The sequence below is a fragment of the Morone saxatilis genome, unplaced genomic scaffold, assembly GCF_004916995.1.
Source record: "Morone saxatilis isolate NCDOM2014 unplaced genomic scaffold, NCSU_SB_2.0 Contig18, whole genome shotgun sequence".
Taxonomy (NCBI): Eukaryota; Metazoa; Chordata; class Actinopteri; family Moronidae; genus Morone; species Morone saxatilis.
In genome coordinates, this window is record NW_023339740.1 from 3,217,758 (window position 1) to 3,232,992 (window position 15,235).

The following is a 15,235-nucleotide window of genomic DNA, read 5'->3' on the forward strand; positions in this document are numbered from 1 at the left end:
TCTGCGTTTACAGCTTGCGAGGATGTACAGTCGGGTGAACTCTCGCTCGGCCGCTCTCTTTCTCTCTCTTCATTTGTCGCGGTTGCCATGGTGATGGGGGAGGCTTGCCTCGGCGGCCCATAATTTTCCAGAGAGCCTGTCTGGATGTGACACGTCCTTTTCAGCCGGGCATTGTTTAGATGCTGATTTACGTGTGTTTGTTGCACTTTACCACCACCTCCTCCACACCTCCAGCGGGGGAGCGGCAAACTTTTCAAGAATCAATGCATCCAACACCTGGTAAAACAGCAGGCTGAAATTCTGTTGAAGGGTTCCACTGAATGGTTTGGATACAAATTCAAAGTCCTCAGTTGGATTGGAAGGATTTTGCGATCAATCCTTGGTTATTTTTCATTAATGAACTTGTCATTACGCCTGTTTTACCTCCTGAGCTACATCTTTTTCTTTTTCTTTCCATCTCTGTTTGAAACAGTGATTATTTTCCCAACCAGCCCATCTCTCTTCCCTCCCAGTAGGCGTTCCTACAACACAGAGGAGTCCAATCAGAGGCCAGCCCTTTACCCCATCCCTCTGTGGTCAGCCTGTTAAGGACTTTTTGTGTTCAGGTTTTTTTTTCCTTTTTACTTTTTTTTCCTGCTACCCCTCATTGAGCCACTTGAGCTTGAAGCAGATGGAAAGATTGTAGTGGGGGGAAAGTAAGCAAGCAGCAGAGAGAGAGTGAGTATTGGAAGAAGCCATGCAGAGAGTGAGGCAGCCCAGAGACGATGCTTGATGAGCTGACCACCAGAAAGTCTTTCTTCCAATTTGCCTCAGAGAGACCAAGGAATCAGACAGGACAGCCCTGAGGGGAGACATCATCTCATCGTCCCAGCTGACGGGCAAAACCCAGCCCAGGACGTGTAGAGCACAGAAAAGAAAAAAAGAGTTAGAGACGAGGAGAGGAGTTCTGCAGATGAGAGTTAAAGCAGGGAGGCAGAGGGAGATGCTCAGAGGGACCAGGTAGTCAGTGACCAAAGTGAAATAAGTAACAGGATTGCTGAAGGTGTGTCCACAAAGACTGCTCAAAGAAAGGGCGACACCAGAGTCACCCGAACAAAAGCAAGTGAACCAGAGAGTGAAAGAGCGAGAGCAGGCAGAATCAGAGGAACGAGCTAGATAAGGATGGCCAACTCAGGTCTCCAGTTGTTGGGCTACTTCCTGGCATTAGGCGGATGGATCGGCATCATCTCCACCACCGCCTTGCCCCAGTGGAAGCAGTCGTCGTACGCTGGCGATGCCATCATCACAGCCGTGGGTCTGTACGAGGGGCTGTGGATGAGCTGCGCCTCGCAGAGTACAGGACAGGTGCAGTGCAAGATCTTCGACTCCATGCTCTCGCTGGACAGTGAGTACGATGTTTGAATTTGGTTCGACCAAACCTGACTGATTGACTTGTAGAGGCTTTCTCTGGCTGTCTCCCTGTGACTGGGAGCTAATCAAATCCACTCTTCAACTATTTGGTAAAACTTACTGAAGGAGTATATGCTCCTATAATTAACAAAATATACAAAAATCTTTGTTTTTGTAAATGCCATGGGGCACTGTGTAGCTGATTAAATGATTTTCTGTGGATAATTTATTAGATCATAAAAAATGCACATTTAAAATTCAAGTAAGGCACCAATAAAGGTTTCTCTAATTCTTTAAATCCCACTCCATCCTTCACACTGTACATTTCTTTCTTTCTTGGTTGCTCTCATTTAATTTTCTTTAATAACCGTGTTTTGGGCAGTTCTTTGTCATAAGTCACGGTGATAAAAGAGGGATCCAGCAAAACCCTTTGCCTTCTCAAGTTCCTCTGAGAAACATCTATGGTGTTGTATTACAAATCACAACAGTTATTGTCAGCAGTAAATAGAAGGAAAACAAGTCCCCAAGCCCTCGCTATCTGGGACGCATTAAATTCCAAAGCTGTAAATCTTAAAATGCTGCCGTTCAAACCTTTTAATGGACTTCAATTAAATACTCTGAGACATCATGAAACGTAATATGTGAGGGGTGGGAGGGGGTCAGGAATGTGGGGTTCAGACATAAATTAGCTCAGAATATGAGCCTCCTGTCATCTCCGATTTGTAAGTGGGAACTAGTGACTCATAATTAATGACACCCAGATTATAGGAGTCCATCCATCCACAGTGCTGTATGCTTAAATCACTCTATTAGAGAGTCTAATGAAAGGCTACAGGGGGTGGGCTCGGGCAGAAGTAATTTCAACAAAACAACTGAACACTTTGAGTTTGTTTTTCTCTGCGGTTTGAGTCCTACTGTGGCACACTCGCCTTGAAGCAACAAATGAGGCACTTTGCAAACATTTTGGTGTCCTGGTGAGTCATTATATCAAGATGCTTTCTGTGGCGTTGTGTGTGACGGTCCCCAAGCTGATCTCCCATCTCCTTTAGTTCATTGCAGCAATAAGAACAGTGTATTGTCCTTGCGGATGAATAGGGGCTGTTAGGAGAAGAAAAGGCCAGTGTTGAGCCAAACACCAGAGATATTCCCAGAATGCGCTCTGTCTTCCCCACACGCGCACATTGTTCCATTAACACACCCAGTGAGTATAGATTCAGACTGAAGACAAACGCCGGAGAAAAACCTTCTGATCACACATCAAGTGTTTTCGCAGGTTTATTCTGGTGTTTCCCCAGACAGATTATGAAATGGAGCAGATAAGCATCCAATCATGTATCCGGGGTCAGCCAAGTCTGAATCTTGATCAAACAGCCCTCTGGCGTTGGTTTGATCCAATTCACAACACCGGTTTGAGTTCTGAAGTGACTCCCTGGCTACATTCGCAGCAGGAGCAGCATGTGATGGTGGGTATAATTGTTCACCAGACTGTGCTGCGCTCTGCTGATGCAGCCAAGCAAGCGTAGTGGAAAGTGTTGGATCTGTGGCAGGTTGACTGAGTTTTTTCACTCAAAAAGGAGATGATGATGATGATAATGATCAGGATAATACAGGGTTGAGAAGGTTGGTTGGTATTGTCAGAAGAGTGTGGATGGTGGTGCTGAAAGGACAGCTCTTTGGAACAGAAATATCTGAGCATGATATTAGAGACACTGCCTCTGTCACACTGTATCATTATCTCATATTCACTTTAGTCAAAATGTAGACAATTACAACTACATTCATGTAAAAGTGTAGTTCTGCTTGCTGAGTGCAGCTTGAGATTCAGTAGATGCACTTGGTAAGACTACAGTCGTGTTTCTCTCAGTTTATCCACTTTGGATATTTTGGATCTGCTAAGAGCCAGATCTGCTCAATCAGTGGTCAAGCAACTGTCCAACACACACGTCAACTGCTATTATTTGTCACTTCAGGGATAAAGCCGGTGTTATATATGTTTCTTATGGTTGACAAATCCCATGAAAAGACAAAAACCAAGTCTTCCTTGTAATACTTTCTGACTTCCCTACCCATCTGTGGGACTCTCTTACTCTTACTGAAAATATTAATCTTTAAAAATCACAAATATATTACAAGTAAATATTACATTTGCTTGGGACTATTTTCAGCTGTGGAATAATACACATTTGGTGCGTAAGTGAGTATAATATAAACAACACAGTGAGTGGTCATGGTAATGGAGGAACTGTGTAACTGTGTGGCTCATTGATGTGTTTTTAATAGTCTTTGGACAACAATGGAGCTATATGGCACAGAGGAAGAAGATACATACACAATACCTGTTAGTGGTGGTTTTGGTCTTTTCATGGGATTTGTTTGTCCTATCCGTAATGGGTTGGTGCTCAGGTTCAGTCATGACTATGAATGAAAGTTATACAATTTCCATTCAAAAGAGTGAATAAGGTGGTGTGATGTGCACATGCCCACAGTGAGCTATAACAGCATTTATTCCAGTCTGCCTATTTGTTAGCTTTAAGAGTTTAGCCTTGATCAGTAAGGATAACTGGGTCACCACCATGTTTACTTAAATGTGAACATTTAATGTTAACCGGTTTAGGAAAATTCAATTTTTGCCAAATAAAGTGTAGTAATACATTTAATAACATTATATTAATGAGTTTGTGCTTTGAGTTGGAGGTGAAAGTGGACTGCAGTTGTCAAATATGAGTTAAGTTTTATAGTTGGGTAGTGAGTGGGCAAACAGATATTACGTACGACAGAGTCACAAGTGACCTCACAATGGGACCTTACAGCGCCTACACACACACCAGCGAGCACACACACTCATTGAAAGCTTGTGGCTGGCACTGCCAACCTTGGCACTGGAAAGAGAGGGCCTGGTGGGTGAGCCAGTCTATACCGCCACCCTCCCTTCCTCCCTCCCTCCTTTTAGCCTCTCCTTCACCCCAAAGGCCCCCGACAGCCCTTCTGGTTTGTCACCGACTGAAACTAGTCAGAGCGGTGTCATTTAGCACCGGCCTGAACCCCCGCATGCCCTCAGAAGAGAAGAGGAATGCCCTGAGTGGATGAAAGAAAAGAAAATCAAACCTCTCTCTGTTGAAGACTATTCAGATACCCCATCAAAAGAAGCTCTGGAGCCATAAATCAGACTTCAAAGATTGTTCCATCCTCTTCCCCCCATCATAAGTCCCTTCAGATCAGCTTTTGAAATGCTACTTTACTGCTGCACCATGAATGATGGTGTCTGTATTTCTGTCACAATGACATATGATGACTTTAGGTTCCTGCTCGGGCTGTTGCTCAACAGCTTTTTCTAAAGTGATTTTATAACACATATGGTCACATTCTATTATAGTTTAATGTGAAATTTTATTCTTTACATTGGAAAACAAATCTTAACTCAAGGTCATGGTCTTCATAGCTTTGGAGGCCATGACGTGTGAGTAACAGTTCTGGCTTATCTCTTGCCAGACTAGTAAAATCTATTTGTTCTACTCTATTCTATTAAAACTGTATTGTTAATATTGGAAACAGTAGTTTGACAAAAATCAATTAAAGTTCACTTATTAGATTTCTTCTAAACTTTGACGACTGCTGGTAAAAGCTCTGAAAAAAAGCTAGAAAATTAACAAAAAAATAAGAAAATCTCAACTCAAGGTCCACTTACTAGGTTTTTTTTTCCTTTTGAAGCTAGTGAGACACAGTTGAAAACTTAGTAAAGAAGCTAAACTATTGTCCAACTCTACTCTTTTCTGTTCTAATTGAGCAGTAAAATTCATTTTTGAACATGGAAAGGGCCGCTTGAGCAAAAAATATCTTAACTACTATTAATTAAATTATTGTTGATATTGGAAACAGGAGTTTGACAAATATAACTTAAAAGTAGAAGTCAACATTGGAAACAGTTTAGAGGGAAAAAAAGTTAACTCAAGGTCAACTTATTAGGTTGTTTTTTTTTCTGAAGATAGTGAATAGTCCATTTGTGACCCCCCAAAAATCCTAACTCATGGTCCACTTACAGGCATTAAAAACCATGAGGTGCAATTGAAAGCTGCACTGAAAATGATGCACTAACTATTGTTTTCTATTCTAGTGGAAAGTTTGGGAGTAGTTTGATAAAAAAATTAACTCAAGGTCCAACAACTTTTACTCCCAAAGCTTTGAAGTCCATGACGTGTGACTGAAAGCTCTGGAAAAAGCTAATCTCTTGTCAGACTAGTCAATTCTATTTTATCCTACCTATCCTATCCTATTTGATCTTTTTGACCATGGAAACGGTCATTTGACCAAAACATTTTAACATTTACAGGCTTTGAAGACCGTAAGCTGCAATTGAAAGCTCCAGAAAATGAACTAGATAGTGGATCTTGAGCTAACTATTGTTTTCTATACTAGATGAGCAAGAAAGCCTTTCTTGATCTTGGAGATAGTAGGGTTAGGGGTTGACTCAAGGTCCACCAACTTATTTTCATCAGATCATGAATTGCTGTTGAAAGCTCTGGAAAAAAAGGTCTTTTGATTTTTTTGTCAAACTATTATATTCTGGGTTTTTTTTCTTTTCAAGTCTATTCAGTGATGTTTGTGGCTTTGATGTAATTTGATGAATAAATACCGGCTTACACTTGAAGTCATTGTGATTTGAGGCTACTGCCTGTGACCTTGGCTGTTAAACCTGTATGAAAGGCTCTGTTCTGTTTACATTAATTACCATATTTGTCAGCTTTGTCAGATATCAGAATCAGGATATCAGACTTTGCATGTTGTCTACCGCTGCTGGGATTTCAAGGATCCCCTAGCTTGCTGTGAAACAGACACTCTCCATCAGTATTTTGACAGTATCATTAGGTGCTTTAGCATTGCTTTCACTTTAACATGTTCGTGAGCGGCTGTGTTTGAGGCAGTAACGTCTGATCGCTGTGGCGACAGCCCCGTGAAAACAATCTTGCTTTGTGACAAAGCCACACTAATCCCACTGTGTGAAACATGTAAAGCAGGCCCTCCTACAGCCCCTCTGTGTGAGAGGGAGAGTTGTGTGTTTCATCTGTGTGTATTCCACCTACAGTAATTGCGTGTGTGCAGATATTGTGAATTGTACATATGTGTGAGTGTAAATATGTGTAAATATGTTCCTCCCACTAAGTTATGTGTGTGCTGAGGCCCATGTGGGCAGCACATTTAGATTTTTGAGAAGGCAAAACCACAGTGGAATGATCTTGAGAAGATTTGGAGGATCTTTTAAGGTCCCAGAGCCAAGAAAGTCACCTCTGGAAAATAAAGCTGGAATTACCCTGCTGTAAAATAGGACAGTGGTGGACTCTCCCTTATGAGCTTGCTGTCGTAAATGCATGTGGTCTCCCATCAATCCTGCATAGCGTGTATAGCTTCATTCCCTTATAATTATCACTTTAATGTCCAGAAATGTTTGTTTTATTCCAAGTGATAGACTAAAAGACTATTTGTTTTCCAATCTCTTCTTTACTCCCTCCCTTTCCTTCATATCTTCTATTGTATCACCATTCTGTGCTCCCCTCTGTGATCTCTGCCTCCTCCTTTCTTTGTCTTTATCTAGTCCACATCCAGACATGTCGGGCCCTCATGGTAGTGTCGGTACTGCTGGGCTTTATCGGCATCATTGTCAGTGTGGTGGGCATGAAGTGCACTAAGGTGGGAGATAACAACCCAGCCACCAAAACCCGCATCGCAGTAACCGGAGGAGCACTCTTCCTGCTCGCAGGTGTGATTTTTCACTGATGTTTTTGTTTAGTTTGCAACCAAAAGTATGTACTGCAGTATCTCCCACAGTAACCAGTGCTTTTAGCAAGAGCGGTCTGGCATTTTTCTAGCTGAATGTCTCACCGGGGGTCTTTTGGGTAATTAGAGTCCCCGCTGTAAACAGGAAGTGGTCATTTTAGAGGCATTAGCCGCTGACCTCAGGCATAAACCACAAGCCCAAGGGAGGAAATTAACTAAACAAGGATTCCCCAATTCATTTGTGTGTTGTTTTAGCTTCAGTGATACAGGGAACTGCTACACTCTTGTTAATCTCTTCTCCCTCCACAGGTCTATGTACACTGGTGTCTGTGTCCTGGTATGCCACTCAGGTGTCCTATCAGTTCTTCAACCCAAATACACCGCCCAATGCTAGGTATGTAGAAGAACTGCTTGCCGAACATCTGTACCCTTTAATCATTTAATTGGATCTAACCCCAACTCAGACTGTTGTGGTTATTAAGCACGGGAGCCTTGTTAATGATAAATGTGACATCTCATTCAGCACGTGTGTATGTGCCATTTCAATTCTTACTGTCATTACTCTTTATATTGACTGAGAAAAGGGCATTTTTCTGCAGACAGTGTACTGTGTATGTGACTGTGTTGTGCAGCAGTGTGGTGTTTGTTTTAATCAGTGCTGAGAAAAGGATTTGCAGGGGTAGAGAATAACTGGCAGAAAGGGAAGACATCTGTCTCTAAAGTAACGCTGATCAGAGATTGTGTTTACAGCGCTGAAATAATTCCAAAGTTTCCTTTCTCTCTCTCTCTCTCTCTCTCTTGCTTGGTCTCTCACTCTCTTTTTATCTTGACATATTTGACAGTCTCATACTTTTAGACCAATCTGAAACTGCATATGTAACAGCTGTTTTACATTAAAAGAAATTGCCATCCCTTGTTCTAATATTGACACAATTGCCTCCAGTCTAAATCAATGCTATACACAAGTTACAGCGTTTGTAAGGCTTGGTTGACCAGGTATCGATGTTCAATGCTGCAGAATTCATCGAGAGTTACAGGGCCACTGAAAAGTAGTCTATTGCATGAGGACAGGCAGGGCAGGAGCTACAGCAACCAAAATTGTAACAAGGTTCCTGTAGTCTAGTTTAGCTAGCTTTAACTGCTAAAACTTTCCAATTGTGACTAATAAAGATAGCTAGCATTACCTGCTAACAGTTGACAATTATGCCTGATAAACATGGCTTTCTTGAGCAAATTCTTAATTATGGATAATTAAAATGTAGTTTTAACATTAGTTGTCAACAATTTGTAATTATGGCTAGCCAATGCTAGCTTTAGCTGCTAACATTTCCTAATAATAATTTATGAACATGGCTAGCTTTAGCTCCAGATAGTTCCAGTTATAGCTGATAGAGATAGAGATTAGCTCTGTATCATAGCTAATATTAAAGTTTTAGTGGTACTTAAAACAGCAGCAAATAGCAAAATAACTGCAAAAAATATCAATTTCTTATCGAGCAGTCCTGAATACTTCTCTCTAACTGATAAATAAAGTGTTTCATCAATCCCAGTGTTGGCTAGTTTGTGTTTTAGCATACAGAAAGATTCAGGGATGAAAGGGTTATCTGATTTTGGGGATGCCTTTGCTCTCCCTACTAAAAATGGGGAAATACAGAGGTAGTGGTGGCGAGATCTCAGGATCATACTCCCGCAAGTTAACTGAGATTTATGTTGAGAATCAGTGAAGTGGCTTTCAGGTAAAAATGTACGATCCTCCATTTCTTACACTACCTTTAAAAATCTTGGATATGTCTTCGGTAAAGGTCAAGCAAGTGTTGTTTTTGCCTTCTAGCGAGTTCGGGCTAATCATAATAACACCTTGAAGGCAGTGAAAACAGTAAAACCTCAAGCAACCCAGCAAACAGCCATCGCAACCCTCTGACCTTTTCCTCTCTCTTTCCTGCTCAGGTATGAGTTTGGCTCGGCCCTGTTTGTGGGCTGGGCGGCGGCCAGTCTGACGGTCCTGGGCGGCTCCTTGCTGTGCTGCTCCTGCTCTAAAGACGACATGCGAGGGCAGCAATATTACCGCCAATCACAGCCTTCCACAGCCAGGGAGTACGTGTAAAACCCACCCCCCTTTCTGCAGCCACCCAAACAGAGAGCATCGGACACGCTTGGCACCACCAACCCTTTTTCTCTCAAACTATACCTGCTAAAACAAAACAAAAAAGACTATAAAGTGTACACACATGCAATCATGTAGTAATCACACACTGCCATACATGTGCAGACACAGGTACTCATACAGTATTACACACAAACACATTAACCACCAGTAGGATGTATTTTTGTGGCTAAAAAAGCTACACACTTTAAATAATTACTTATGAGCAGACAACCTGTCAATCATTCAGCCAACTTATATAATGATAAGCTTGTTTTGTAAACTTGTGCCTAAATGTCATTATTTAACCTACTTGAAATTAGTGCAGCTGCTTAAATCTGACCTCACAAATCACAGCTACTCACACAGTCATCAATTGTCTGGGAGATAAAAAGGAAACAAATCCAAACATTTGTTTCTTGGTACAGCAAAAATACATTTAAAGTGAATCCAAAGGTTAAACATAAGAGGATGGACACGGAGGTAGAAATACAGATACTGCAACACCTGCTGAACTTATATTAGCATGTCCTATGCTTCCTGGTTGGCCTGGTTTGCCTCCATATTGCTCTGTGTATTCACAACTCCACTTGTGCAGTTATGTTGTGTAAAGGGAGAGCCCCTAACCACTGTCCAAAAACTTGGAAAAGTCACTGAACGGCTCCTCTTCTGTTGTGGGAGAAAACAGAGGTTGGCTTGTACAGTCTCTCCCAGGAACACAGGTCAGTTAGGCCGTGATCACAGAGGACACTGAACTCTTCTGCTCAGACTCCGAGCACAGTTGCAAGTTAACAAAGAACGAGGGAGGCACAAGGCATAGGAGCTCTTCAAGTTAGTTTTAAAATAGAGGTAAAGTTTAGTAGGTAACAGAGACAAATTAAGTTTTCCGAACTATAAATTAGATAAAGAAAGATAAAATAAACTGCCTAGTGGGCAATCACACTTAGATGCCTTGCTACAAACAATGGCCTGGCACACGCTCATCTCTTGTGCTGCACATTTTATTATGATTCAAATTCAAATATCGCCACTCTACTTTACCACTTCCTTCCTGTTTTTCTGCCAGTAGACGTGAGAGGTATGGAGTAGTGAGAGAGAAAAGGGTAATTCATTACCTCATTTCTTAGCAATAGCAAGAGCTCAATGTCAGCTTGAATCCATTTTGTTCCTGTTAATCAAACCAGCTGTTTTGCATAAGTTTTTTAAGCGGCTGCGCCTGTAGCAATGTGTTACTGTCTGCTCGGCCTCTAATTGTGCTTGATTAAAAGGGTCAGGAGCCCATTCAAAAAAAAAAAAAAAAGAATGTAGACAAACTTTAGATAAACTTTACTCACATGAAGTAGCCAGAGGTTTAGAATACGATTCTGGCAGGAAACTGTTACAATTTATTTATTTTTGTTGGCTTAGAAGTAGTCATCTTTAAGTATAACAAGTCTAAAACACACTAGAATCAGCCTATAAAAGATCCACTAGGTGGTAGTTTTTAATTGCCCCAGGTGGCTAAACCCTCACCCCAAAATTCCAGAACAAGATACAGGATGTGACACGATCTTAGTATATAGCTACGGCCATGAAGACAGCTTACGTGTGGTTGAACAAACCAAAATGACTGACAGTGAAGGAGCAGGTGTGTTCAGTGTCCTGTGTAATTAAGGCCTCGGGCATCCATTTTGTAACAACACTTTAAAAGAAGCTAGTTCTTATAACATGGTCCCATTTTACACCACAATCACTTGATGAGAGCTGCACATAAAGTGGAGGTGAATTGTTGGTAAAAGGTGTCTGCTTTAGTTTATACGCAGTATGAATGTTGTTTATGATCATTTCACCATTTAACTCAACGCTAAGAGGAAACTGGACAGTCTATCAACGCATATCACCATTTACTAACACACTCCTTCATCTCATCTCTTATATAACCAAACCAATGTCTAAGATCTAAGCTATTTCATATACTTCTCACACAAGTATAATCATAAGCTACAAGACACTAGTGCAGTATTGACATTTCTTCACAATGGACCATAAACTAGCATTATGCCTAAAACAGACTTATATTTCACGTCGCTGCAGTAGACTACAGGTGTTTTGCAAACCACTGACTACTCCATGAGGATGAAGTTCCCTGCCCCCACATCAATTTGCCTTCTTTTGTGTTCCTAAAAGAGCTGGTCCATCACTGTTCCAGATAATAAAGCCATTAACTTTTCTTAAAATTGCTCCCAGTCCCACCGTTTGCCGGTCACACAGCCTCCCTTCTTGGTAGAGACTTGTTTGTGGAGTACTCTGTTATTTTTAAACTGGGGGGTCGTAGATCTGTAGGAAATTCCTTGTGCCCTTCAAATAAAGGGGGATGTCAGGCGTCACTGGTCTGTCAGTAGCAGCTGTGCTTTGAATAAGGATTGCACAACAACACGTCTGATGTAACCACCTACGCTGTGTCCAAAGACAAGAAGACACACATTTAACATTTGACATTTTGAGAAAAAAACATTTGCTTTCTTGCTGGGAGTTAGAGAAGATCGATGCCACTGTCATATCTGTCCGTTAAATATAAAGCTAGCAAGGATGGTTAGCTCAGCGTAGCATACAAATTTGGGGAAACATCAACCTGGCTCAGTCTTAAGGTACAAAAAAGACATAACGTCTTAATTATTGAACTGTAGAGGTTCTGGCAGGTTCATGCTTGTTACGCAAATAAACTGGTTTCCCAAAATGTTAACTATTCCTTAAAAAACAGCTGATGATTAAGTTCAGCCAGACAAATCTGACTTCATGTCATGTGTTTCACCTTTATCAATCAGTCCATTATTACTAATATTTATTTATAACATGTAATCTCTTTGAAGATTACTGGCTAGCTGACATGTAGCATCACCATTGACTTTCCACCCTTTATGCTAACGTCTTTATAACCATCAAGCGCCCCGTTTTCTTTCTAACACTTCGCAGCCGTTGAGAGAATCTAAGAGGTCTTGATGTGTCTCTTATTTCCCCTCCTGTCCTCTAATCCTGTTCTTCTCCGACTGTTCTTCTTCTCTCCTCTAATTCAGGGCAGAGTTGTTGAGTGAAACTAGTTTCCCTGACTGATCAGCCCCTGCCTTTTTATCGAGGACTGTCCGACTGTCCAACCACTGTCTTCCCCCTTTCTTTCCTGTTACCTCTTAGACCCTCAATTTGGACCTCTTGTAGTAGAACATTCCCCTTTCCTCAGTACAACATCGGCACCTTATCAGTTTTAATGGGAACCAAGATGCATTGTCTTCTCCCATTGTTTCCCTACCTTCTGAGCCTTTTCTGTAAATATGGACTCTTAAAGGATATGTGATCAGATCTTCTATTTAAGAAATGAAGTGGTCTCCTCCATTTCAGCCTTTCCACTCTTTACTACACCTCCCACAACCCCCTCTGTGCCATTATTGGCCAAAAGTTAACAATGAGATAAAACCCTTTGTGGTTTTTGTTGCGCTGATTTATGATTTATATCCTATGACCTCTGGGTTTTTTTTGTAAATGTGTCTTTTGGGTTTATTTTGTTCGCTGTGACTGTATTTTGACTGAAACGTGTCTTTTTTTCCCTTTTGAATTGCAGACCAAATGTTAAAAGTACCCCACCAGAGAAAAGGGAGCAGTACTTGTAGTTTGGGAGAGTCTTCTGGCCTTACCATGGTTTAGATTCTGTCAACATGACAAAACCCTCTCACTGAGGAATCCAAAACAGACAGACACCATTAAAGAAAGAATTTATGAACATCAACCTTTAAGCATACTGCAGCAACATAAATTAGAGTCTCTGTTGGAGTAAAATAAATTGTTTGGGGAGGTTTTATGAAATTGATAAAGATGATATCCTTGTCTTGTCTGTTTTGTTGACTTTGGGAGAGACAGTCATTCAGGGTATGTTTTCTATAACATGTTAAAATGCCCGGGTGTATATACCACCTATTCTATTCTTGTTTTTTTTTATCTTTTTTTTTTTCTTTACTACATATATAATGTTTTACTACAGTGCCTTATAACACATGTTTGTGCACATGTATGTTTTTGACTTCGTGGATTCTTTAGAGTATCCCGTCCCGTCTGAGGGATGTGTGTCCATAGCTCCTCTGCCAGCAGTTCTGTACGCCTTTATTTGTTATTATTGTTGGATTTCTGAAAATGAATGTGAAGCTACTCTGCAGTACCACTTACGGAACAACAATGACACACGTACGATAGATCTTCAGCATAGTGCCTTATGCCACTGTTTGTAAGAAGCTGTGTGCCTGTTTCCAAGTAGCCTGGATTGAGGATATACCCAGTACATTTATTTTGTTTGGTTAAGTGCCAATATGATTTTGTGTGAATGACAGAGTCGTTGTATTATTGACTCTAAAGGATGTACTGTACCGTGTGCTGTCTCCTGTACTAAGGAACGCCAGTTTGCTGAGCGTTCAAATGCCCCTCTGATGCCTGCATTTATTTACCATGCCATTCCTTTCTCTAATATTTACCCCCTCGATGTTGTGTATCATCTCATTTAGCCCTGTCTGTTTCTTTTAGAATAAAGTAAACAGAGACATAAAAATGGTTTTGCTATGAGTCAGTGCTTTATTAGTTGTTTCCTAACTCTTTACCCTCGCCTGACTTTTCGCCCACTCGCCCCCCTCCCCGCTCGTTCCTCCTCTCAAATACTTCTTTTGCACCCTGTTGTTCAATAATTGCAGACGTGGAATTCCACTTCTGCTCCACTGGACTGTGGCACATTCTTAAAGGTGGAAAAAGTTAACTTGCTCGCCACTGCTACAGCTGACAACAAGGCTTTAATTTCCTCCTTTTGTTGAGTTTCAACTACATAAATTTGTTAAAAAATGACCTTGGAATTAGGTTAGTTTCTGTGTCATATAGATTTTATATCCCAGCTGATGAAAGTAATACAAAAGCTATTTTTATGTTGAATCCCCAAAAAGTTCTTAAAGGATAGGCTTAGATTAACTTTATTTAAAAAAATATTTTTTAATACAATATCCACACACCCATATGTACATTGAAAGAGTGTGAATTCATACTTCCTGTGCTTACTGACCATGAATTGATCCCTTCTTTAAATGATTTAAATGTTACAATGATTACAAAGATAGGGGGCAAAATGTTCCCTGTGTATGCCTTCTTAGATTTAATATTGCACTCCTATAATATTGTCTGATTCAATATTGACAGTTTCAAAAAAATGATCAAGGTCTTTTTTTATTCCATTTGTCTTCCTTGTCAAAATCTGGTGCCCACATTACCCACAATTCAGCTTAATCACCTTAACACAGTTCTGTCGAAAAGGTGCATTGCTAGTAGCAGCTAATTTAGCCTTGAGCTGCTAACCTCAAGCAGAGATGAGGAGAGGTCTCCACACCCCAAGATTTATTTTTATTTTTAAATGTAGTCAAGTTCAGCCCCAACTGGTGCAGCCTCAAGTGACATCACTTAAGGCAACATTTGTTAGGGTTGAGAACTATCAGATTTTGGACAGCTCCCTCTGGAGTCACAAAAGGCTTTCTGTAGCCCAACTCTTTTCACCTATGCAGTATTACTGCCCAACACCTGTGTAAGGGCGCCATGCCATTGTTCCGACGGCCCATTATTCCGAAACCCTAATGGTCCAAAAAATGTGCCATTGCTCCAAGGCCTGTTGCTCTGAAAACACCAACCTGGTATAGTTTACATAACATATTTAACTTACATCACATACATAACTTATGTACATAATTTAAGTGACGTAACTAATGGAGCAGTGGGCTTGTGTTGGGGTTTGGAGAACCATTGGGGTTTCGGAATAACAGGCATTGAGAATAGTTCAATCTATAGTTATAGTTCCTCTATACTGTGAGGGTTCAGCAGTCTGAATTTTGCTCATTAGAACAATATTCCCTTCTTGTGTTTCCTTGCTGAGCTGTGGTGGAG

At 40.9% G+C, this 15,235-nt stretch overlaps 1 protein-coding gene across 1 annotated transcript; it reads left to right on the plus strand.

Annotated features, from left to right (window-relative positions):
* The first annotated feature begins 628 nt into the window (after positions 1 to 628).
* cldn19 (claudin 19) lies at positions 629 to 13,868 on the plus strand. The gene is made up of 5 exons (XM_035661738.1): positions 629 to 1,384; positions 6,977 to 7,141; positions 7,468 to 7,552; positions 9,106 to 9,252; positions 12,894 to 13,868. Exons 1-5 carry the CDS (start codon positions 1,162 to 1,164, stop codon positions 12,940 to 12,942), a joined length of 669 nt encoding a protein of 222 aa, XP_035517631.1. The 5' UTR covers positions 629 to 1,161; the 3' UTR covers positions 12,943 to 13,868.
* The last annotated feature ends 1,367 nt before the right edge of the window (positions 13,869 to 15,235 follow it).

What these genes read in the sequence shown, in the direction of transcription:
- cldn19 (XM_035661738.1), top strand. Translation starts at nt 1,162, where the DNA reads ATGGCCAACTCAGGTCTCCAGTTGTTGGGCTACTTCCTGGCATTAGGC. An exon ending in AATACACCGCCCAATGCTAG is followed by an intron (nt 7,553 to 9,105) that starts GTATGTAGAAGA and finishes TTTCCTGCTCAG; the next exon opens with GTATGAGTTTGGCTCGGCCC. An exon ending in CAGCCTTCCACAGCCAGGGA is followed by an intron (nt 9,253 to 12,893) that starts GTACGTGTAAAA and finishes TTTGAATTGCAG; the next exon opens with ACCAAATGTTAAAAGTACCC.